This window comes from Sipha flava, unplaced genomic scaffold, assembly GCF_003268045.1.
Source record: "Sipha flava isolate LNK unplaced genomic scaffold, YSA_version1 225_pilon_pilon, whole genome shotgun sequence".
NCBI classification, from domain to species: Eukaryota; Metazoa; Arthropoda; class Insecta; order Hemiptera; family Aphididae; genus Sipha; species Sipha flava.
The window spans coordinates 204,292-230,231 of record NW_020272859.1 but is presented as its reverse complement, the minus strand read 5'-3'; the positions used below and the strand labels follow the sequence as shown (position 1 = coordinate 230,231).

General features: G+C 26.3%; 2 protein-coding genes and 1 long non-coding RNA gene across 3 annotated transcripts; 2 read left to right on the top strand and 1 right to left on the bottom strand.

Moving 5' to 3' along the window:
• The first annotated feature begins 519 nt into the window (after window positions 1–519).
• LOC112683414 lies at window positions 520–7,745 on the top strand. The gene is made up of 3 exons (XR_003148589.1): window positions 520–732; window positions 7,009–7,410; window positions 7,604–7,745. It is a non-coding gene; the product is annotated as an uncharacterized LOC112683414 (long non-coding RNA).
• Window positions 7,746–14,123: 6,378 nt separating this feature from the next.
• LOC112683415 (FAST kinase domain-containing protein 5, mitochondrial) lies at window positions 14,124–19,348 on the bottom strand. Its single transcript, XM_025554452.1, has 8 exons — window positions 18,335–19,348; window positions 17,391–17,655; window positions 16,814–17,017; window positions 16,513–16,745; window positions 15,774–15,897; window positions 14,676–14,829; window positions 14,374–14,597; window positions 14,124–14,231 (listed from the first exon to the last, which is right to left on the bottom strand). The coding sequence occupies exons 1-8, from the start codon at window positions 18,994–18,996 to the stop codon at window positions 14,142–14,144; spliced, it is 1,956 nt and encodes a 651-aa protein (XP_025410237.1). The 5' UTR covers window positions 18,997–19,348; the 3' UTR covers window positions 14,124–14,141.
• A 2,541-nt stretch (window positions 19,349–21,889) lies between these two features.
• LOC112683416 (cilia- and flagella-associated protein 157) lies at window positions 21,890–25,482 on the top strand. The gene is made up of 8 exons (XM_025554453.1): window positions 21,890–22,440; window positions 22,842–23,010; window positions 23,466–23,568; window positions 24,148–24,301; window positions 24,453–24,576; window positions 24,647–24,790; window positions 24,935–25,216; window positions 25,330–25,482. Exons 1-8 carry the CDS (start codon window positions 22,301–22,303, stop codon window positions 25,456–25,458), a joined length of 1,245 nt encoding a protein of 414 aa, XP_025410238.1. The 5' UTR covers window positions 21,890–22,300; the 3' UTR covers window positions 25,459–25,482.
• Window positions 25,483–25,940: the final 458 nt, after the last annotated feature.

Below are 25,940 nucleotides of genomic sequence, written 5' to 3'. Positions count from 1 at the left end.
TACTACTACTACTACTACTACTACTACTACTACTACTACTACTACTATTATCATCGTCGTAATATCGTTACGCGTAAAATAAGATTGAATATAATAATGGTAAATGCTAATAATAATGACTATAATGATAATGCAGTCGGAAGGGGGAAAAGAATACGCGCCATTTTGAGCGCGCGGGAATCGGACGGGAGTGCTCGGCGGGCGGGTGACGGTGAACGGGTGGTGGGTGAACTGTGAGTACGACACGGTCCGTCGCCGCCGTCGCTGCCGCGTTGGGGAGCACGACGCGGTCGGGGCTGATCGCGCGCGATCGTTCGCGTCGCGTTGCGTGGGAAGGGGCCCGACGAGCGCGCCGCCAACGCGATTCGTCGGTGCGCCGTTACCGACGCGGGGGTGGGTGGGGTCTGTAGGGGTTGATTCGTTTCCGCCGTCGACGGCCGCGGTCGCATCGTCGTCGGACCAATTTTATAAAAGTATAACCGCCGCTCCGGCCTGACCATTTCGTGTACTACCGCCGCGCTCATCGCTCGTGTATTCTTCACTCGCGCGCCACCGTCGAGTTCCTCTCTCTCTCTCTCTCTCTCTCTCTCTCACTCTCTCTCTCAGTCGGTCCCGGAAGCGTAGTTTTAACCTTTTCCTCTGTTGTATTTTTACCGTCGAACGTTACGGCCGCGTTCGGTAGATCGCTCAGCAGACATCCCCCTACATCCACAGATGTCCGACGCGCATTGTGTAAGTATTGAATTCGTATTTCGTTATTTATTTCAACACTCTTATAAACGCTGTGTACTCAAAACTACATAACTGCATTTATTCATTTAACGAACCAACTGCCATGCCGTATTACTACGTAGTACTATCGTAACCTGTTTTATTTTTATTTTTTTATAACTATTCTAATCGCGTACGCGGATAATATTTGTACAGAAAAACAATAAACCACGCTTAGGTACACTACACCACACTACTCGCCTCCTATTTCTTGTCTCTGTTGTTTTCGAAATATTTATTATGGACGCACAGTATTATTGTTATTCCACCGCGAATATCACGCAGCTATATAACTACTTGTACATTATGGAACTTGCTCCATATTTTTTATATATGCAGATATATTATTTTTATTGTGTATTAAAACTATTTTATCACGTACTTTGTATAATAATAATAAATTGCTACCATGTACGTTTTTAGACACACACAAACACACTCATATTCTCGTTCACGTTATTCGATATCTGTAGGTGTACGAGAAATTCGAAAAATGTTCATTATCGCTTAAAAAATAAATACCTTGTAGCGTAAAATATTATATAATGTTCGCCTGCACTGATTGTACGCGTTGTAATTATAACTTGCGTACGTACTTATCATATATATACATATATATGAGTATCCGTATAATACACGAGTATTGTTTAATAATTTTATCTGTCACGAAAGAGTTTTCTGCACAAGAAAAAACACGTTTGTCGAACATGTTAATAAATATTATTTACCCTCTTACGTGGGTATAACCTACCTACGGTTTAATAAAAATATACAAAATCAAATATAAAATTGTATATATTCTGATATTGTATCTAATAAATGGGTACACGTAAAATATTTCTACTTCTATTTTGAGGGAATATTATCACAATTGAATATTATATTTTAATAATATATAAATATTCTTTTTTTCTTACGGTTTTAAGATTCATATTAGGTATACAAATTAGTGAATGTTTAATTATTTCCACTTATTATACGACATATATATTGTGTACTAATATGCATTTATGAAAGTATTGTTTATTTAATTTAATCGATTATAATATTTAAATCACTTCAAATTAGTTGTTCAATACCTATTTTGTTTCTTTGTTGTAAAGAAAAAATTATTTCTATGCTTTACTAAAGACTTTGGTTCTGTATATTTGCACAGGACTTCGCGAACAGATACGTTGTGTCAGTCCTGTATAACATATAGATAAAGTCTACATAGGACCAATGTCATAATTTTTATTATTTAAAGAATATTTATTTTCAATTAAATATAGGTATATAAAATTAGGTATTATGTGCTATATAAATCTACACTCTATACTAACTTTTTTAAATCAAATTAAAACTATTCCACTTACATTTACTAAACATAAAATTGATTTTTCTGATCATTTTTTACTCATTCTTAACAATATTCAATACCTATCATATGCATATTATAACTGTACTGTTCAATGTAAAAAATCACAATTCTTTCATTAACGTTTACCTTTATACTATTTTCACTATAAAACTATTATTTAGTCCCATAGCTTGCCTATATCTACGTATGGCTGTACTACAAGTATTATTTTTCAAATTATTAATTGATAAAAATAATATTACAGACGCGGATCCAGGGGGTCGGTAGGGGTAACCGCCCTCCCCTTCCGTTGGCCTTATCAAAATGTGTTAATTTAATATAATGTACTATTAAATTGCATTATCTTGCGTAATAACATTCTAATGTATTATTAATATCACAAATGTTCGTCTTTTATTTTTATAACATAAATTAATGAATAGTCATAAGAACAATATTATTGTGATCGATGACAACCGTCAGCCGGTCAACTCCGGTCGACTCATAGAGTATACTTATTTACCGCCCCTCCCGTTATGGTAGGCTGGATCCTTGCCTAAAATATTATACTAATATACAATTTGAAGTACCTACCTAATTTTTTTATTGATTTAAATTATTTATTTTACATAGGTTTACATAAACCAGTACACAATGCGATGACTAAATGACTTCTTATTTTAATTTACTTTGTTTTATATTTCATTCATTTATAAGAATTCTTGTCATGATTTAATAAATAAATAAATTATTTAAGTCCATATATATATTACATATTATGATAATATACAGTATTATTATCGGAAGATATACTTTAGCTTAGTAATAACAATATTATACTAAATATTACTTTTTCAAATAATATTATTCCGTTTCTTAAATTCACTAAACTTTGTTATCCTTTAAGTATTTAAGTATATCAAAAAGATTATAGTATTTTTATATATGAACTATAGATATGGTGTAACCTAATACTTATGGTAAACTGCGAAGTATTATGGAATTTTGCATAGAGGATATGTATAGAGCATAAATAATTAATGAATTAGTTATTTGTCGTATTACAATACTACTTTATACCTTGCCCTTTAATAAATCGTATATTATTGTTAATTTACTCGACGATTTACCTTTGTGTAGGTATAAAATATTTATTTTATATATCTTCTATTTTTAATAAGTCAACGTACCCTATTCTGATTTTCAATTAATTTACAAGCCATCGACACAACGTAATAATTGTTAAAGATTCATATTCTACACAAATTGTGAGAATTCACATACTACATTAAAAATATATTTGGAATCTGTTTACTCTTTTATTCCTCTAAAGAAACACTGCTATACCAAAAACATATGTAGTTTGATGAGCATCCCATATTGCATTTTTCGATATTAGTATTTTATCTATTGCTGTAAATTATTATACTACACGTGAATTATTATTTGAATTTTTTTTTTTACTATTGAATTCTCTTGATCATCCAGCACAGAAACATTTGTTCCGGGCCCGATATTTTACCTACCTACCTACTACTCACCCTTCATAATATTTCTCTCACTTCCTGCTACTGTTGAATAGTAAAATTTATTCACCCCTTAAAAAAAAACTACAACCCTACTTATGATACTTATATAATATGTCTACCCTTTTTTACCCACTAACCCGGTGAAACATTGAACAAAACTTCAAAACGGTGTAGGAACGCTACATTAACAACATATATATAAATCAGTACACACGTAATTTCTGTAGACAAACGCGAAGATTAAATTAAATAACTATAGCCTCACAGTTATCTTCGTCTAAGACTAGGAACGTTGTATAAACGCAACATTATATTATATTATTTTCTCGTTGTATTTAAAATAAAATGACATTACATAAAATTATGAAGAGTTCGTTAATTTTCTCTAAAATAATTTTGTTAGTTTTTTTTTATGATAAAAAATGCGATTATCTACAAGTCAATGTCTTTAATTATTCTATAAATGATTTTAGAATAAAAAGATAAATAAATAATAATAATAAGGATTATTACTCTTATAATTGAATATTTGTTTTAAGTTCAAATTAAATATAATACTTAAGTATATAATTGATATGTTTTGCATTATATAATTTTATTTATGCTTATAAATTATCAGTTTTTAAAATTTTATTACTATTATTTTACCATAACAGTTTAAAAACTTAGTTCATGTGCTTTCGCAAATATATTTCTACCTTTATATCAGTCAAAGACTCATAATTTTATTAAACTAATATTAATTAGATATGTCACTGCAGGCTTAAATAATTTGTATGTGTCACTTAATTACTTATGTCTATTATGACAGATGCATTATTTAGAAACAACAATCTATGACTTTTATAAGCATTTTGTAATGCATATCGGTGTATATTTTTGACATCATAATGTCACCACAGCTATATTAAGTAACGTCAACCGCTTATTAATTTAATACATATAAGGGTTCATTAAAATCAAACTAGATATGTTTGAAGTTTAATTAATTTGCTATTGTTTAAATCAAAAAATATCAAACATCGAAAGACCAACCTATATATATTATTTTTACTTACTACTATTTATTATTTACTATTTTATTGATTGTACATTAATATAGATATTTTTTTTTTTTTTTTTTTTTTTATCAAATATATCTATATTCTGTGTATACAAAATAACACAATGAGTAAATATGTTAACATAAAGTTCTATATGTGGTGACGCTAGGAAAATGCGCGTCCGTTGACACTACAACCAATTTAAAACTTAGAGGGATAAATTGCTAAAATAATTCTAAGTGTTATATAGTAGATCACGTAGCTAATTATGTTTAAGCTGACGAAGAGGTTTATCAATAAACCTCGACTATATGTAGTGAAAAAATTATATTATATGTAGGTATGCAAATATGCAGCTTAAAAGAATGAAATGTGCATAGATTATATTAGAATATACAATAAAAATGAAAAAAAAAAATTATGACAAATTTATGATAATGAAATTTATTAATAAAAATTATTATTATGTTAAATATTTAATTGAAAAAATAATTTTTATGTATATTATATTTAAAATATTTACTTAGAACTGTTGTTCTCGTATTATATTACTAAATATTGTTCTAAATGGTTCATTGTAAAACTATGTCGCTTATCGTCCAAAACAAGTTTAAATGCAGAAAACCGTTCAACATCAAAGAACCTCACAGGACAGTTTTAAACTTATAAGGCATGTTACTTGTCAACACAATTGAATTAGGCAGTGCAGTACTTGTGCCATTAATTTGTACGTCAATCATACTTATGGAATCATAACCATAGTTTTTGTTTCGCAGTCGAATATTCTTTGTTCTGATTTATTTCTAATAATATATCAGGCAGTTCAGATGCTGTTGTCAATAATTCCTTCTTAACTTGTAATGAATTGTATAGTTGGTAAATTTCTTGCTTGAATGTATTTTCACAAATTTAATCAGTATATTTAAATGTATAAAAATACGATTATATGCCATTTACATCACAAATCAGTGAAATATTTATATTAAGTAAAAAGGTGATAATATGCAATCATGCGAATGCATATAATCCGCGTTCTAGTTATCAGGTAATTTACGAAAAGTGTTTAGATATAAGGAATTTTGATTGATTGAATCAGTTTTTATTATATTATAATATAATATTTCCTGAGTTCCTAATAAAAAGGCTTAAGTAAATTTTGAACAGTTTTCATCACAAGTACATCAAATTTAGAAAATTGCTACAAGTGAAAATGAAATGTTTTTATTTCCACTTCAAATACTTTCTATATTAATTTTCCACGCCCACAAATATTTAGCAATAAAATTATGAAAATATTGAGAACTTACAAGATAATTGGAGACAAACCATTTATATTTCATGACTTTTGACTAAAGCTCTTCTTCTCAGAAACCAAAGATTTATTTTCTCGAATTTAAATAAAATAAAAATGTATTGTAATATTCTGCCAGAATAAATCAAAACAATTTATTAGCACCTTTTATTTCTCGAAATATTTTTCCAAATATTTTCATAAAAACATAAAAAGTGTTTCTTTTTTCTTTTAAAGTGATTTTTAGGAAAGTTTTCCTATTATTTTAGTAGAATAAATAGTTTATTCAAATTCGTATTATAATTCCATACCTAACATACATAACATCCGAAATTAAGTTTTCTATACCTCTAAATAAGTTTGATATAATTATCATGATTAACTATAAGCAAATAAAAACTAAAATGTGCTATTTGACACTGGTATTTTTATTTTAATACTATTTTTGTGTACTTATATTTCTGCATTTAACTTTAACGTTACTGCATACTAGGTATCATAAATTCATTAATGTTAGTTTTTCATCTGGTCTTCCTTTTAACCTAAATAACATCATATGATTATAATATGATCTGAATCTAATAAAAAATAAAACATTCCAAAATAAATATGAATGTAATAAAAGGTAATATATAATTATTTTAATTGCAAACTATGTTAGAATAACTTTGAGTCTTTGAACGTAATACAAGTTTAACTTTATAATATTTTATAAAATGTATTGGTCTTAATTTTACTGTGGATAAATATACTTATATAGTATGCACTTAACACATTATGTTTGCACAGCATTGTAGACCTTATAAAAAATAAAATAAAATAGTTAATAATAAATAATTAGGTACATGTATTTTAGAATAACATTTTTCAGTTATTAAACGAGTTGGAAACATTTTATTTGTGGATAATAAGTAACTTTTTATTTTTTTTATTATATTGTTTCAGTGTTCGACATTTTGTTTTTGCTAATAAAATAATTATTTTACAGTTAAAATGTATTATATACTATCTAATATAATGTATGTTTTGTTTCAGAAGTTTTATGGTTTTCAAAACAAATTGACAATTATTAACAATATTTACAGTTGTATTACTAAACATAAGCTCTAAATGATTTTGATTGTTGCTCAGAAAGCCTGATACATAGTTTAAAATGGCTTTCGAGCAATAATCATGACCAAGAAAGAGTGTATTTCTACGTAAAATGTAATATGCTTTCTGACTTCTGATCACCAAATATAATAAAAGTGTTTTCAACATGTATTTAATAAAATATATAATAAATTATCAACTCAAAAGAAATATTATAGATAAAATGTTGTTTTATTTTTGTTACAATGAACACAAATCGGATAAATTTGTTATTGCTCATCTATTCACCTATTTAATCATTATTAACAATTGGTATTTTCAAATAAGGCCATTCATTGACTATAAGTAAGTATTTCATCAAGTCATTTATATCTATAATGTATACAATATGTTGATTGTGTGAAAAATTAAACTGAGTACAATTTTAATAATTCTCTAAATAAACCTAAATTAACTTATTATTTTTTAGATTCTGACCAAAACAAAAAATTAGTTTTATCATGATGGTGAATTTTTATTTTTTTATTTTTTTATACAGTGTACATACGATTTCCAACAGAAGTATCGAATCATTACCAAATAAAAAGTAATTTTTTGGAGATGGATTCTAGTTCACAATTTGACGAAGTCATTTTTTAAGTCAACCAGTGTTGGTTTGGACGACGTGACGATCTGCAACCCTACTAAAATTAAAGAAAAGAAGAAAATTAAATATATATATTTATACATTTTTAAAAAATAACATTTGTTTAACTACATTTTTCGAATAATTATAATTAGAGACCGGATATTTATGTTTTTACATACTTATTTTTACTGAGAGTATGCAAACTCCTATTGAATAAGGTTTCTTGGCGATTCATTTTCCTATCAATTGATACACGAACATTTTTAAAGCATAAAAAAGCATATTTCAAGATTAAAGAATATACGAGTATTATACAAAATAATATGTTTGAAGAGTATATTGCCATATTGAAGTTCAATTTGAACATTTTATAAAAAAATTTAATGGTTTATAAAAAAATGCAAAAATGTTTTTAACCTCCATCAGTCTCTTTCTTTGTCAAGACAAAATGTGCAAAGCAGTATTTATAAGAACATAACATTCATAAGCAAATCAATTATTTTGTGATTAGAGAAAAGATATAAAAATAAAAACTTCACTGATATCCATAAACTTTATATTATGAATTAAAATAGATCTTAATTCGTGACTTATATTAATATACTGGCATTTTGTACACGTAAAAGGTCATATATAAAGGGCGCTCTTCATGTATGACTTGTGACTGCTCGATAATATCGTAAAATCGTAGCGTATTATAAATACTTCAATATAGGTACACGTTTAAACTTAAACATGTAAATGCTGAAGTGTATTAATAGGTACTATTTTTTGGTATTTATATATAGTTAGTTTTTATTTTTATTATTTAAAACATGTTATTTATATTATTTTTAAATAAATCTAAATTTCAGGTACTATGTGACTATGTGCTCTTATGTACTACCAGAGTTGGGCATTAGTCGAATAAAATATTATTCCATTGATTATTTGAATAAAAAATTATTCTTCATTGATTTATTCTTAATTTTATTATTGATTTTTATTTTTAGTCATTATTTTAATTTGTATTATTATTCGTTATTCATTATTCTCTATAATTATATAAATAATAAATTTAAATCCTAAATAACGATGAATAATAATAATAGACTTATTATTTAGACTTAAATAATATATATAAAAGTAATACATATAATAATTGACAAAAATAAATTAAATATATTTTTATATTTAATATCATTCATGATTTTAACGAATAAATTTATTCTGAATAATTGTTTTATTCACAAATAAAACTATTCAGAATAATTTTATTCTTTATTCATAAATAAATTAGTTATTCATGATTTTACTTTTTATTCTTAATTTTGATTTGTTTTTGTTCAGCTCTGTGTGCTACACATGTAAAATACCTATAAAAATCAGTATATACCAGAATACCACAATAGTATAGATTAAATATGACTGAATAATTTTTTAAAGGTTAAATTTTATTAATTTAACTATATTATAATTCCTTTAATAAAGGAAAAATTTATAAATTTTATAAATCAGTTCATTCATTTGTTTTTTCAGTATTTAATATATATTTATGAAAAATCATATTTTTCCAAAAAAGAATACACATAAAAAATTTATTTGATGAAATAATAAAATATAAGAGCATCTTATTTTTAAGTTTGGTCTCTAATTATAATTACATACATTTTGTCGTGTGCGAACATTACATTTATTTCCTTAGATACCAGGAGTGTATGTGTAGTGTGTACGTGCTCACTGAGCACTGAGCAGTATTAGGACGACTGGTAGTGTCGTCCATACGGTGAAATATTAGTACCTAATATAACCTAATATATATATATATATATCTACCTGTATAACTATTTACTATATTAAGTTATTTATTTTTAAAATTAAACTACATAAACACTCGTCGTTCGTTGTCGGCCACTATTGTCTATTACTATTTTTAAACATATTAGTGTACTATTATAAATAATAGGCGAAGTCTCATAATCGGATACTACCTGAGCTCTGCACGATTCGTTTTTTTAAAGACCTGACCGGACCGATGAAATAAAATAGGAAACAGATTTGACCGGACCGTACATTTTAAAATGTATTAGAAAATACCAAGACCGGACCGACATTTAAAAATAAGTTCTAATGTTAAAACATGATAATAAACCAGACTGTACCTTACTTGAATATCAATTTTGTATAAGTCCAATCTAGAACAGATTTTTAAATTAGACAAGTAATTAAAATAAATTAGATAAAACTAAACCAGGCTAAATAATAATGCACACAAAGTACAACCTGTATTATACTTCAATTAAAATAATTAAAATAAAACAATAACTTTTTAAAAATAAAACTGTAACAAGTCTTAAAGTATTTAAATTTCTAAATATATTATTATATTAAATATATTAATATTAAAATTCTATATTATAAACACTTTATTTTGAAGTTGTAAGAATCCAATTAAATCTCAATAAGTTTTATCAAATAATTGTATAGCTAGGTACTAACTACTACATTGTATATTTTCTCTTAAGCTGCATCCACACTAGGAAATATTTTTGCCGACCATGCTAGCCAGACCATCCAAAGCTTTACTACCTGTACGATTATACTGTATTCTTGTATAAATATTTTGGACGTCCATGACATTATAAATTGTATTTCTATTTTCTACTGCGGTCTGCAACTAGAAACTAGTAGGACCATTTTTTAACAGCAAAAAATAGGCGCATGGAGTTTATTCATAAAATACTAGTAACTCCAAAAATTAATTATTTTTAAATTATTTAATAATATAATGTACTTATATAGGTACTATGTATAAGATACTTTAAAGATACAAATAAAATATTAAGCTTAAAAGTAATAATATGTGTATATTGTATTATTTTATATTAAATTTATTAGACCTATGACTAGGAGTGTTATATTTAAGTCACACCTCTACCACTAGAACTTACGAGCGGCCACTGCACACGGTTGAAACTTCTATAGGTTTATAGGAATTTCACCCTTTTTAATGTTTTATTTAATATCTTCTGATTGATTTTCAGTAAACATTTTTAAATTCTGATTGCATAGTGGATAAACGATTTTTTCTAAAACAGTTATCTTTTATATCATAGTTTTTATGTTCTACGTATTAAAAATAAACAATAAATACATTTAGTACTCGTATTTTTTTAATTATCTTGACACTTTTCAATAATTTTCTGAAAATATGCAAATGCAAACGAGTTATATTTTAAATGCATGTACACTTACATGAATTAGCATTTCACAAATTAACCCAGAAATATTTTTACTTTTTGTTTCTGAACATTTACCTAATGTTGATGTTTAAATAAGTATTAAATGTATATCCATATTAATTTATTAAAATATTAGTTCCATTTTAGTTTAAGCATTTTTTTTCACTTACGGTAATAAAATTGTACCAACGTTTTATGCAGCATACTTTAAAATATTAAATCGCACGTGAATAATGCTTTCCATTAATATTTATTTTATAGTAGTATTTTATAGTTAAGTAATGGAGTTGAAAAGGTAAAATATTTGAGTATAAAATGATCTGCATCATAGTTTTATTATATACGTATAAAATCTATTTTAAACACTTCCAAAAACTTTTTGTTAGTTTTAAAAATGTATTCACACTGTTTAAACATTATCATCGGGAAATAAAGTTTTGCTTAGGGTTACCTACATTTTAAAATTGATAATTTATTATACTTAATTCAAATTTTTCGACATTTGCCTTGTAAATTATAAGTTATAATTATATATTATAACCACGTATAATATAATATAATATAATTTATAACCAACTCAGCTTTTTTATCTTATATTTTAATTTTTTGTATTCATAATTTATGATTTTTTTTTCTAGGTTCTAAGTTCTATATTATTATTATTATTATTCTCCTTTCTCCCAACTATTTAGCCAAAAATAATTATTATTATTATTATCCAAAAAAAATTGTATCCACGGGTCTCAATGATCGTAGTTCTGCCATTGGTGGTTATAACAGTGTCGATCGTAAAATTTTGTACAAGCAAAATTCGACCGGCACCGTATTGCGCATGGCCGGATCGTGTTTATCTACTGCTGCGTCGTCGCGCCCACGCACGGTGATCAGTAAACGCGCGTTCGAAAGATAACTGGCTTCTTATCCGCATCACACTGTCGACCTAAAAACAATACGTGTTCCGTGAACGTATTAATTTTTCAACAATGTTTGACATTCAACCATATCGCCGTTTGTTTTCAAATCGAACGGCGAGCCAAATGACAAACAGACCTCGCACTCGAGTGAGCCGAGCCCGTGGTATTATCCGACACTCGAAACACGTGCCATAACGATTATCAAACTGATGAACGACAATAATTTACATGACATAATTATTTTCGGCAGCTGTAAAATAACGTTGTCGTATGATTTTGGTTTTCCTGTTATTGTAATTAATCAACAATCGCTTTAAATCTGTTTACTGGCAACAAAATCAAAAAAATACTAACGTTTTATTTCAAAAGGTTGCCCCTCTGATAAAGGTAAGCTTATCGGGTAGACGGATCAAATTCAAATGAACCGAATACTCAAGAAAACAGTGATAAGAATTAAAAAACCTAATTTTTATTAGATGTACGATGTTTACTTGAGAATGCAAAGTCAAGCCATTTCTTCGATTTTACATTCCAACAATAATACATTTTTTTTTAATTGTTAGCGTACCTAGGCACTTATAAAAATGTCACTTATATAGAAAACAAAAATAAAAATAATTATGATTATTTGAAATTTTAATAAAAATTATTATACCAAGTAGATTTCTACATAAAATCGTTTATATACAGAACAATAGAGCAATGGACTTGATTTCACACCTAGGAGAGTTACAACTGTAATTAAAGTGTTTAAATTAGTAACTCTCGCACTAAAATCAGAGCCGTTCTAGGGGGGGGGGAGGGGCAACGGGACCGTTTTGTCCCAGGCTCCAGTCTAGAAAACATTAGAGGGAGCTCCTTTTAAGTCCAGATTGATTAGAAATACTAGGCGTTTCCCATTAAAGATTATTGATATACTGTTTCTAAACTATTTTTCTTTATGAAATATCCATAAAATTAATTAAATAAAATTAACTTAAATTTATATTTATGCGCAAAATATATTTATACAGGCAAAATTTGAAATAGTTATAACCGTGGGTGGATAAGGCCCATTGGGAAAAAGGGATTTTTCCCTGTGGGCCCTCGCCTTATATTATGTCGGTGGTCCCCTCGATACCATTAATTTTTTCATGGAAATTTATTTTTTTTTATAGTTAAATTATTTAAATTAAATTAGGATGAGTAAATATAATATATTTTTTATAAGCAAAATTTTTTTTCATTTTGGTGGCTCCACTAAAATATTTCCCTGTAACAAAAAAACTACCTATCCACCTCTGATAATAACTGTAATTTAATATGATTGTTGCCGGAATGTGAAGAATAACCTATATAGTTTTGTATGAATTTACATAGAAATTCGTTATCGCAAGTATCGACGCGACAACATTCAAGTTCTTATTTTATACGGCTGTTAATAAATTATCTTGGAATAAACTAAATTTTTATTTAATGTGGTAACTGGTAATACATTGTTGAGAAGTTGCACTATGACATAAGTTATAACTGTCTAATTTTCAAAGAACAACATTCTGTATAATTGATAGTCAATAAAATTAAGATATGACATATCACATTGTATATGATTAAAATGTCTTGGTCTCAAAGCCAGGGGCAGAGTGGCTCATCTGGAAATCTGGAATTTTCCAAATGGGCCGGTACTGACAGGGAATTTTATGGGCCGGAATGCAACAAAAATTAAAAATTAAAAAAAATGTTTAAACAACAATATAAGTATAATTGGCGATCAATTGTTCAATATTTCAAATAATATTTAATGATCATTATTACAAATAAAACTTCTTGTTATAATCTTAAAGTACGTGATGTTATTGTATTAATTTATTAGTATGATGATTTATAAATACTAATAAATTAACATCAGAGTATTAGATAAATAGATATCATGAAAACATGAAAATAAAATATTAAATGTCAATAATTATTATTTTCATGTGTGGTATTTCCACTTTTTCGTACGCTCGAATAGCGAGTGTTCGATTTACGCTTGTTTTTATCTATCGCGTCAGTTTTAAATTCTAACTATAGAATTGAATCGTATATTCTTATGTTGTAAATATGTACTTACATTATAAGAATATTAGTTGTCACGATAAACGATTAGTTAAATAGTAGAATACTTTTGTTTATGACATTTTAATAAGGTAAAAATAATGAAATTAATTTAAATGATGAAAAATCATTCAAAAGTAAAATATTTAAAGGATAACAATTAGGTTATTTATTATTAATATTTATTTACAAAAAATATACATAATAACTATATGGTAGCTATTTCTAACACATATTTTAAACATTTAAAATTACATCATAAAGCTTCAGTTTTTCATTTACTAATGATTGAATATTACAATTTTCTTTCAGCTCATTGATATTTAACTGTAAAATAATTTAAAATCATAATTATTTTAACTAAATAATTTGATTTATTATTAAATAAAATATAATGTTGATAACTTCATCAAATCTGGTAAATTGTTAACAATAAATAACCATTTGTAAATACCATAAATATGCTTACCAAAATCGGCTCATAGCCAAGTTTTTTTAATTGTCTTATCTTACACACTGTTAAACCATTAAATTCATAATTATAGAACAATACTGAATTTCTTCCAAGAATAACGAGTGCAAACCATTTTCCTAACTTTGGCGGTTCATGGAAATCATTGAAAATTGTTTTATTTTTCATTGCCTCTGGAATGGTTACTGGTTTGCCATTAGAATCAATACAAAATAATGTATCTATAATAATTAAAATAGATAAATTACATAATTTGATTCAAAAATACAACAATAATAATAAATTTCATTAATATTTACCGGCTTTGGGATGATGAGGAAGAAGATAACATACATGTAAATAAGATTCTTTTTTAAACATTTCCACAAGTGTTGTATATACTTTCTTAAAGTTAGTGTCATCATGAGATAGTTTTTTAAAATTGCTTGTAGTTGGTATGTGCCAAGCTAAATGCTAAAATAAAAATTAAATAATTAAGATTTTATAAATTACCTACTTAGTACAAAAAATAACAGCAAAATTAATTCATTATTTTTGTCTATCTACATGGCTAAATTAATAGAAATTATTTTTCTGCTTGGGTTTATTGGTTCTTTAGAACCATCCCGTCTCACCACACGCCTCCATCCTCCTCTGGCTAATGCTAGATTCCTCCAGTTTATCTTTTTTTAAAACATCTTCTCATTTTATTTGTGGTTTTCCCAATAGAATGGATTTTGATTTATATAGACATGTCCAGTCCATCACAGTCTTCCTCTTCTGATAATTTCTAATATGTCTAACTCACTATCAAGTGTTTTCAGCTCTGTATTTTTTTTTTCTTCTCCACTCTCCCGTTAAACTATCCTTGACTGGCCCATAAATTCTCCGCAAAACTTTCCTTTCAAAAACATAAAAATTTTTTCGTCCTTTTTTTGGATCCATACAATATAAATTAAATTATATGATAACAAGCAAAATTAAATGAACATAAAAAATAATAAATTTTATAATTCTTATTTTAAATTTTTTCTAAATGGTTAATAATATAATTTTATAAATATTATAGTAAATAATATATAATACATTTATAACTATAATACAAGCACAAGATATGGTGCACCTCTATTTTTATAATTAAAATAATACAGAAATATCTAAAATAAAAAATGATCTTAGAAATAACATTTTAATATTAATTTTATACAATATAAAATGAATAAGTCTTACTTATTTTATTTATTTAAGTGAATACTCAATACACCCTTTGGTTATGCCAATAAAAACAAACATTTTTAAATATTTAACCAAGTACTTATTCCTAAAATTATAATTTTTTGTACATGTCAATTTTTTAATAAAAATATTTAAAATTATTTTGATTAAGATTTTTGGTAGTAAACAAAGATATAACTTACTTCATTGCAAGATTCTTTTAGCGCATCAGGTAGTAATGATCCAGTGTAGTCTGGACATTCTAGAAGCAGACTGTTATTCAAACACAAAATATCACGGGGAACATTAAATCTGCATAGTTTTTTTTCCTACAAATATTTTTAAGCATAATTCAATATTTAATACAAAACATTAAATTACATTTACATAAACTAAAAACTATAAAAATATTATAATATTTAAACAAAATACTATGAGAATAAACAAAAAATATTCATTTTATTGAGTGATAAATATTGCTGAAAAAACAATATTTACAATAATTTTATAACAAATAAGACTAAATTTTCAAACATAAAAATATAAAATACTAAAATCTCATTCAAAAATAAATATTATTTTGTTTTACTTTTAGCTTTTCAATAATAAAACCAATTATAATATTAGACATAATTGTTATGGTTTGATAGCTCTATTAAATTAAAAAAAAAAATATTAGAATTATTATACAATTCAATTGATGGTTATATTTTTTAATTAATTTTAATTTTTTATTATTTATAAGTGTCAGTTCACATAAGTTAAAAATGTTGATGGTAAATAAGAAACACTACTAAAAAGTAGTCTATTTTCATTTTTACAAAGTAATTATTAATTTATTTACTTGGTTAATAATTATGTACTATAAATTCAAGTTGTATTATTAAGTAATTATATAAATTAGTTAATTTAGATAAACCACTATCATATGCGTATTACTTACCAAAACATCTATGAAGTGTTTCAGTTTTCAAAGCTTTTGAAATACAATCATATGGATAAATATTTTTTATTCCTAAGTAACATAAAATAAAAATATAGCATTTAGGATATTTTTCAAAATCAATATTTCTTCTGTCACTCGAAATCTCATTAATAATTGTTTCAAAAATACAAGGTGTTGTGTTTGGATTATAATTAAGCATAGATAATACCAATGTTATTCTTTCTAAATCCTAAAACCGTAAAACATTATTATAAGTAACTCAAATAAAATTTGTAGGCGGGTGTGCATGAATGTTACCTTAATTCGTGCTTGAGATATTTCATTGACCATTCGCTGAGAAATTTTTTTTAGAAGACTCTCATGTCTTATCAATAAATTAGTACCCAAAAGTGCCATATGCACACAACATACTAACTGTACATCATCAACACGATTCACTAAGGCATCCATTAATTTGTGCATAGAATCAGCATTTATATGTTTTGTACAATATCTAAATATCTATAAAACATAAATTATAAGTTTACTTGTTATAAATAAAATAATACTTAAAAACAAAATGGTATAAATATTCTTGCTGAATATAATTTAATATTTTATAATAATATTAGCCTGTATTATACAATCACAACACATTTCATTTTTATGAATAATAAAATGCAAACGTTATTGCAATAACAGAGTCAGTAAATCATGATTAAATAAAACGACCTGTCCGCATACTATGCTCAAGTAGTTCATTTAATCCTCAATTAATCCACAAAATAAATTCTAAAAAAAATTCATCTAGGACACATGACATTTAAAAACTCGATACATTATTTATTTGAATGTTTATTTAAATTATAATAATTTAAAAAAGATAAAGTCTAACCTTTAAAAATGCTGCCAGTTCTATACTATTGATCTCAGTAATTTTTTTATTTACAGAATGGTAAAGATTCCTTACAAGTTCTTGATTGCGTATAGGTGTTTGGGTTTTAAAGAATCCCAAAGATACTATGCCCAGTTCTCTAATACTAAAGTCATTATAATATGTACATATTTCTTGTTCGATATCATACATAGGTAATGTTGGTAAAAATTTTCTACTAGTATTAGCATAAAACATCATTTGAACTAATTGCTTAGGAGTCAACCTGAAATTGAGAAAATTATTTTTTTTAATAAAATTAATTTAAATAAAATCAAAAAGACAAACATTTTATTATAATTCAAATATATTAATTTGTTAAATAATTTTTTCTTTTTTCTGTGTTTTATAAAGAAAAAAAATGCACAAGCAACTTCTTTATAATTTTTTGTCGCTTCTCTCATTATATTAGCTTTCATAGTAAAAAATAAAGTCAATGAAAATATTTCCTTTAATTAACTACATTAGAAGTAAACTAAATATTATATCTAAACACATAGAAATCCATAATTTATTTTATAAATTAAAAAAGCTAACAAAATTTGGATGCCTAATGAAGGAAAATAAAGAACATATTACAGTATAACAGAGGATAAATTAACCATATAATTTACCAACTTCACTATAATTATCAGTACTATACAGTACAGTACTGTAACAATACTCCAGTACAAAATTAAATTGGACAGAATCAAAACGCATGCATAAACTAAGAAAACTTAACATTTAGAATTTTAAACATATCTATTTTCTGACAATTATGATAATAATTTATTTTTAATTTTTCTTAGAAACAATATTTATTTCCAGATTGATTTTAAATAAAAACTAGAAAAGTATCAGAAAATATAACAATCTTTTCAAATATATTCAACATAATAAACTAAGGGAACCAACAATTTTACCTGGATGGTTTGCGTGACAGTTTCTTTACGCCTAACCAAACAAAGTTACTCATTCTTGACAACCTCATTATATACCAGTGATCCATACACAAAAGCAATTTGTCAAGACTCCACTTTTTATACCTCTCGATGCACTGCTTGTCTAAAGCTGACCACAACTTATAGAAAACTGGGTCCTTGGCGTTCTTCATGTTCCATAATGGAATCATTCTCATTATGGACATCAGCTGGTAATCCGTGACTTGGGGTAGCATAGCTACCAATTGATTACGAAGCACGTCAAACATTGGGTCAGTCAGATCAAAATCCCTGCCCATCGCATACATGCTCACCTTCAGGAAATCATCGCACACTTCGTAAACACTCTTCTCCTTTGACTCCTGCGTGACCAGCAAGTGGAACTCTTTGTCATTCACGACGATCCAGTCCTGCTGGTTGTCAGGATCGATAACCGTCTGGCTATACGCCGCATCCTGGACCATCACATTGTGTGCGTTGTAGTTCTCTGTATCCAGGAAAGTGAACGATTGGCTGGACGATGGTGGCGGCCGCGAGTGAGGCTTCGTGACATTGACTTGTTTAATGACAGGTGGTCCTGCGGTCGTACAGCGTCTGGCCAACGTGAAGCCAATGGTCGCGAGACGGCCGAACGCGAGTTTCATGTTGAACTAGAAATTTCGAGGCTAGTTAGTTTTGGAACGACGATCTTTATATATCACCTTGTTTCTGCAGCGCAATTGTTGACTTTGTTGATAGTTTCACGACCGTACCGAGTTGCTTTCAACACCCGCTTAAAAACGCTGCCCGGCAGTCCGTTTCGTGATAGTTACGGAAATGCAGTCCACGTGCATGATAAGAACGCCGACGGTTGATAAGAGGCAGTGCGCATAACCATGGACCTATTATCAATATTATAGTTATGAGATCTATGCTACAGACTTAAATATAGGTATATAGAAATCTGCGATCTATGCCATCGATTCTTAACCTTTGTGTAGTGGCGACCCAAGATATTTACCAAATTTTTCCTGCGACCTTTTTATAAATAATATTCAATGGTAGAATAAAAAATAACTATTTGGTACTCTTAATTGAATAACATTTTTTACTCATATTACTTGTTTTCATAACAAGTCATAATATTAATTACATTATATTTAAAAATAAACATTTTTTTTAATAATATTGTATTGTTTTTTAAATAATTTTTAATTTAATGACTTCCTTGGTCTTGATGTTGCTTTACCAATGAATCAATTTAGAGTTAGTAAGTGAAATACGCATCGTGGGTTCGACATCAAGCTTGTTTCTTGATTTGGTTTTGATTGTAGTTAATATATTTATTACAACATGTAAAAATATTAGTTAATGGCCTTTGCATACTCAAATTTAACTCATTTAATAACGAAAAAATATCTGATAGATACGCCAAATTATATCTTGAAAATGGATGGATAACAGTGAATTTTTTTCTCTTAAAAATACTTCTATTTCAGTTCTTAATTCAAAAAATCTAGTTAAAATTTTTCTCCATGATAACCAACGTACATGAGGTTTCATTTATTATTTATAAGACTTAAAAATAAAAATATTATACTAACGTTTTAAATTTTTATCCGACCCATTTAAAATTATTGGCGACCCAAAATTGGGTCGCGACCCTATGGTTAAGAACCGCTGATCTATGCCACATAACAGTCATACGGTGATACGTAGATAGTCATGCGTCTACAATGTGTTCGGATAGCTTATGGTGAATATATCAACAGTAACCAATAGGAAAATATTACAACCTCGTGCAAACAAATTGTGAATTTTAGTACCTATTATTTGATAACAATTAATCTTTGTTCTATGTCGGTTCACCTATATCAGCGATGGTAAATCCATGACACGCGTAAATTTTTACTATTATATATTATATAATATAAAATATTATAGGACCTATAATATAATATAAATAAAATTAACAAAGCAATATTATTATTATTATTATTATTATTATGTACCTAAACTAACTTTTTTATACTATAAACTAATATGGTGTTAATTGTTAATTTATATAAATTAGTTTTTATTTCTATTTAGTACAATTAATAATGCAGCAAGAATTCCATAAAAAATAAAACATAAAGCATTATATTTTACTGAAATGAAACGAAATTTTTATTTTTCACTTAAATTATATATTTCATGAAATTTTCATGAAATATTTAAATAAACACTGTTTATTCTGGATTTTAGTAGAAACCATTTTAAATATTTTAATAATCAGTAGAAAGGATCTTCGTCAGGATCTAGAAAGCTTGCGATTGATGATTTCATTATACTACAGCCACCTTCAGAAGAACTTATACGTCTTCAAGTAATTATAACTTTATAATATTTATATAAATAATAACTTAAATCTATGTTATCAAATATATTAAATATAGCATTTGATGTGAGAATGGAATATTCTAGAAAAACTTTTGGTAAGCAATTCATAGACTATCTAGGTTCAAAAAACTTCAACTTAAAGCTAATAAATATAAAAAGGAAAATATTTCATACTGAAGGAAATCATATAACTATAGAAATTAAAAAAAAGAAAATCAGATTTGGTTATTTTTAATACTTGATTAAATAATAAGAAACTATATTTAAATGTTGTAATTTGTTATTAGTTATAAGTAACCGTATTATAACCTATAAAACAAAAACAAGAAAAAAAATCGGTTTTATAGTAAAAGTTATAGTAACAAGTTAATTTCAAACATTATATTTTGTATATAGCCCATGTATTGAGAAAATGGTTTATAAATAAATCTTAATAAATATTTACTATTATACTTTTCCAAACAGCCTTATTTTTTTTTCATCCTTATGTAACATTTCCTCTGAATTTATACACAACATGCATGCAATAGCACATATAGTGTGGTACCCTAATCTATTAACAATACATTTAAGAAGGAAAACAATTTTTACATTTATTATTATATTTTTATATTTAGTTTAACAATTACATATGTTTTATTTAACAAGTAGAAAAATAATTTAACATTTACATTGAGAATCCTGTATAAAATCACTGAAACATAATAAAAACATAACAATATATCAACCTCATAAATGCGGCCGATATCAGAGATTTTTGTTAAATCACTCAACCCACCCGTTGAACAACAACCTGCGGCAGAGGCGGTATAAATTAACCAAATCATCCTACTCATTAAGTTCTGAGCTCTGAAATATACAATAATATTAATATGTTATAAATAGATCTTGGATTTTAACGTCCTAAAAAACCTAAAAAATGACCTAGAAAATTAACTAAAAAAAATTAATTCAAAGAGTGGGTAGATAATTAAACATGTTTTGAAAAACTTTGGACCCTAAGACAAAATTCTAGATCCTCCACTGATTATACTTATAATAAATAAAGCATTATTAAAGATATACATTGTTTATTGAAAAATAACATAATATCATTAAAAGTCCAATACATTTCTTAAATATAGTTTTACTTTAATATTGTTAATAATAAACAATGTTATATGGATTGAAAATATTCTCAAATTTTAATTTTATTGCTTTTTTTTTTTTAAATGTTTTTCCCATTTCTCTAAACACCTTTTCAACATTGTTATAGACATTCTTATACTTTGATTTTATTATTATTATTATTAATATTTTACATTCCCTATCGGCGGGACATGTTCTATAGACTAAAGAACATTGATAATATAAATCCAAATAAATATAAATGACTACCACTAGAAAAGTGGTATTTTAATTTCATTTGTGCATTTCAGTTGACATACTTACTAGTTTGATCAATACTTACCTCCAATGCTTACAAATAACGAGTAGGTAGATACGTACGTGGAGCATTCCGTCACACAGATTAGGGTGTAGCTATTATTCATTTGGTAGTCAGAATTCAGAATTCTACGTCGTTGTGTTGTCGATCAAATATAAACGATGCACAATTCACCTAAAAAGAAAAAAAACAAAAAAGGTCATAAAAAAAAAAATGTCAAAGAGGAGAAAGATGCGTTACAAGAAGTAGATCGTACCATGTACAACATACAAATAACCGATCTATCCGAAAAACTTGCCAGGTATTATATACAATATTCTTAAGAATCAATTAAACTGAAAAAAATATTAGGAATCACATTATTTTAATTAATAATTCTGTACGATATTATTGTAGATATACATACAATTATATGAGGTATAACGTTTCTCTGCTATAAATTTCAGTTTAAGTACTTGCAAGCAAAGTTCTTTTTAAAGAAACATTACTAATCACAAATATGAAATTCTTATTTTTAATTATTTTACACGCAAGAAGGATGATAATAAAACTGTAATTGTAAAAAAAATATTGCATATAATTATTAAAACTTTCTATTGTTATTTCATGGTGCGCTCTTCGCGGTCTTCAAAATTATTATTTTTTTTTTTCTAAACTAATAATAATTTATGTCAACCAAAAATGCCTAATAATATGCTCTAGAGTAACTAACAGATGTGTGGAATTGGAGAAAAATAATGATTTGGAAAGAGAAAAAGCTAATGCATTAAAAGAAAGCCAATGTGATATCATAGCGTATTTATCACGACAAGTGGAAATTAAAAACAACGAGATAATTGATTTGGATAATACTATTTCTACCTTGAAAACGGTAAGTAAAACACAAACATTTTGAATATAACCATGGGGTTTTTATAAAAAATATTAAAATTGATATGGAATCTAATCTTTAATTTACCTAATCTTTAACCTACCTACTTTATAGCAAGAAAAAAATAAAAAAGGACTATTTTGTGTGAAAATTTTAATATACCTAATTGCAAATATTTTTTAAAAAAAATAGGTACATAAATAAGTTGATGGGTTTTATTATAATAAAAGTACATGTTTATTTCGTTTCGATGTGATTTAAGTTTTGAAGAATAAAATTGATTAATAAAATAAAAATGCATTCTATATCTGAAAATAACGAACAGATTAAACTATGTTTGTTTATCTTTAATTTTTTAAAAATCCATTGATTTTATACCACAGTGACATTTTGTTTAGTAACTAATGAGTGATGAGCGATATAAATGTTAACTAATTCAAATATCATTTGAATAGACTATTGAACATCAAAAAATAAATTACGAAGACATCATTTTGAAGAAAAATGATCAATTTGAAACAGTTTTTGGGCAATTGAAAGCAGAAATTGGCTTATTAAGTATGTAAAACAACAATGAAAATTAGATATAATTCTGTATACTAAAATAACCTTTTTATAGATATTTTTTTTCTTTTTTACAAAAATTGATAAAATTGAATTTTCTTAATACATACTATTACATTTAAATCATAATAAAATAAATATTATGTTATGTAATATATTTTTTTAAATATATTCATTTTAAATAAATATACATTTATAAAGAAAGTTAAAAAAGTACGTTTTACTATTATACAATGTTTTCATCAGATAATGTTTAATACCTATGTAATTTTCATATTTGTATGTATTTAAATAAGTAAATTGGAAACATATAAAAATGTTAAGAGTTATTAAGTTATACAAAGAAAAAATCAAGTGAAATTAAATATCGACATAATTAATAGTAAGTAATGGTTATCGGCTATATTACTGACTTTAAAATTTTCTCACCGAAAATAATCATTTTTTAATTATACGAGTATATTTTAAGCAGTTCTTAAGAGATTTTGGTATAAGTAGGAATTTTCCCATGATATTTAAAAGATAAATTATCAAATTTTAAGCTGTAAGTTGTAACTACAATTTGTATTATAGATAGCAAAGTGAATTCATTAAACGAGTTCAAAAAACAAAGAACTCAACTAACGGATAAATTTTTAAAACAAGAAGAAGAATTATCAAAACTTAAAGAAGAAAATAATAATTTAATTTATGAAACAGAAAAAAAACTCATTATAGCTAAAGAACAGTAAGAAGAAAATTAAATAACTTTTTAAATAGTTATAACTATTTTTTCGAAATTTAACTTTAACGAGATTTCTACTTAACTATATTTCACTTTTTATAGTAAATTATTTTAAACTAAGCCATCTAAATAATGCACTAATTTATATTTTCAGCATGAAACGTCAAAACGAAGCTAAGCTTTTGCAACTATCTACTACGATTCAGAATAATTTACAAAAGTTGATGTCTTCCACGTTTCAAAGAACTTTACAAGAAAATGCGGTTATAAAGAAAGAAGTAAATTATTGAGGGTCACGATATTATTTATTAGAAATGCAATTTATTGGCTGTATTATACTTGTTTCAGTTAAAAAAATGTTCTGAAAGCTGGTTCAAAATGAATAAAAAATACACGTCAGTTAAATCCGATAATTTAGATTTAAAAATTGAAAACAAAATGTATACGAGAGAAAATAGTCGTCTAAATAAAATAATCATAGCTCAAAAACAGGTTATAATGAAATTAGACATTTTTATATTTATAAATGTTTTCAATAGGTGTAATAGTATTATATATCAAAAACCCATTAACTGTAAACAATAAAAATAAATAATTATACGAGAGTATTCAATTCATTTTTGTACTAATTTTTAGATAATGGATGTGATGAAAGTCAAAAAAATAGGTCTCAGTTGTCAGTTACAAGACTTGTCCGTGAAAAATGATAGGAACCAGCGTAAAGCATATAAAGCTAGCAGAATGAATACTGCAATAATTAAATTGAAAAAGTCGTTGAAAACAAAAAATCGAAAGATTCGAATCTTGACAAACAATTTAACATTGATAAAAACTGAATTAGAGACATTATGTCTTCACATTTATAAAATGGATTCAATGCTCGTGACGACGACTAATTCAATGGAACGCATTTTAAAAGTAATTTGAAAACATATTTAACACTGAAAATAATATTATAGTGTATCCTATATATATATATATATATATAAATATACTTGATTCTTATGAACTTTTTGCGATATTTTTTTCAGTTGAATGAGGTAGACCAGTCGTTAAGCAAGTATAAAGGCAATGTTTACTACACATTTGTAGTGAACTTATATAAGCTTTTTAGTGCTACGAAGTTAAGAAAAGTTGAAATACAAGGATTTGATTCGTAAGTACCTATTATACATTTAGGTATGGTTGTAAACGTCTACAGTTATTCATGTATAATCATGCACAATCACAATGTTATAAACTATTCGAACAAAAGTACAGTTGAAAAGTAAAATTGCTTTTGTTATAACAGCCTACTTAAAAATGCAGTACAATTATAACAATTATAAAAATTAAATATTTAATCACGATAATCACTACTTCTAGAATTTTTTTTTTTTCATAACAATGAACTCGTCCGGATTAAAAAAGCATTTTAACGCTAGACCTTTAACTATTTAAATTATATTTATTGAAATTTATTTTTATTTCATAAGGTTTACCCGTATAGTGGTTTAAACAAAATATATTTTTAACCATTATGTGAACTATAAAAGCATGTAAGTAATATACAATTTTAATTTCAAATCGCATTAAAATAACGTGTTCGCTTAAATCAGTGTTTCTCAACCTTTTTCAAACTGCCGCCCCCCTAAGAAACAAA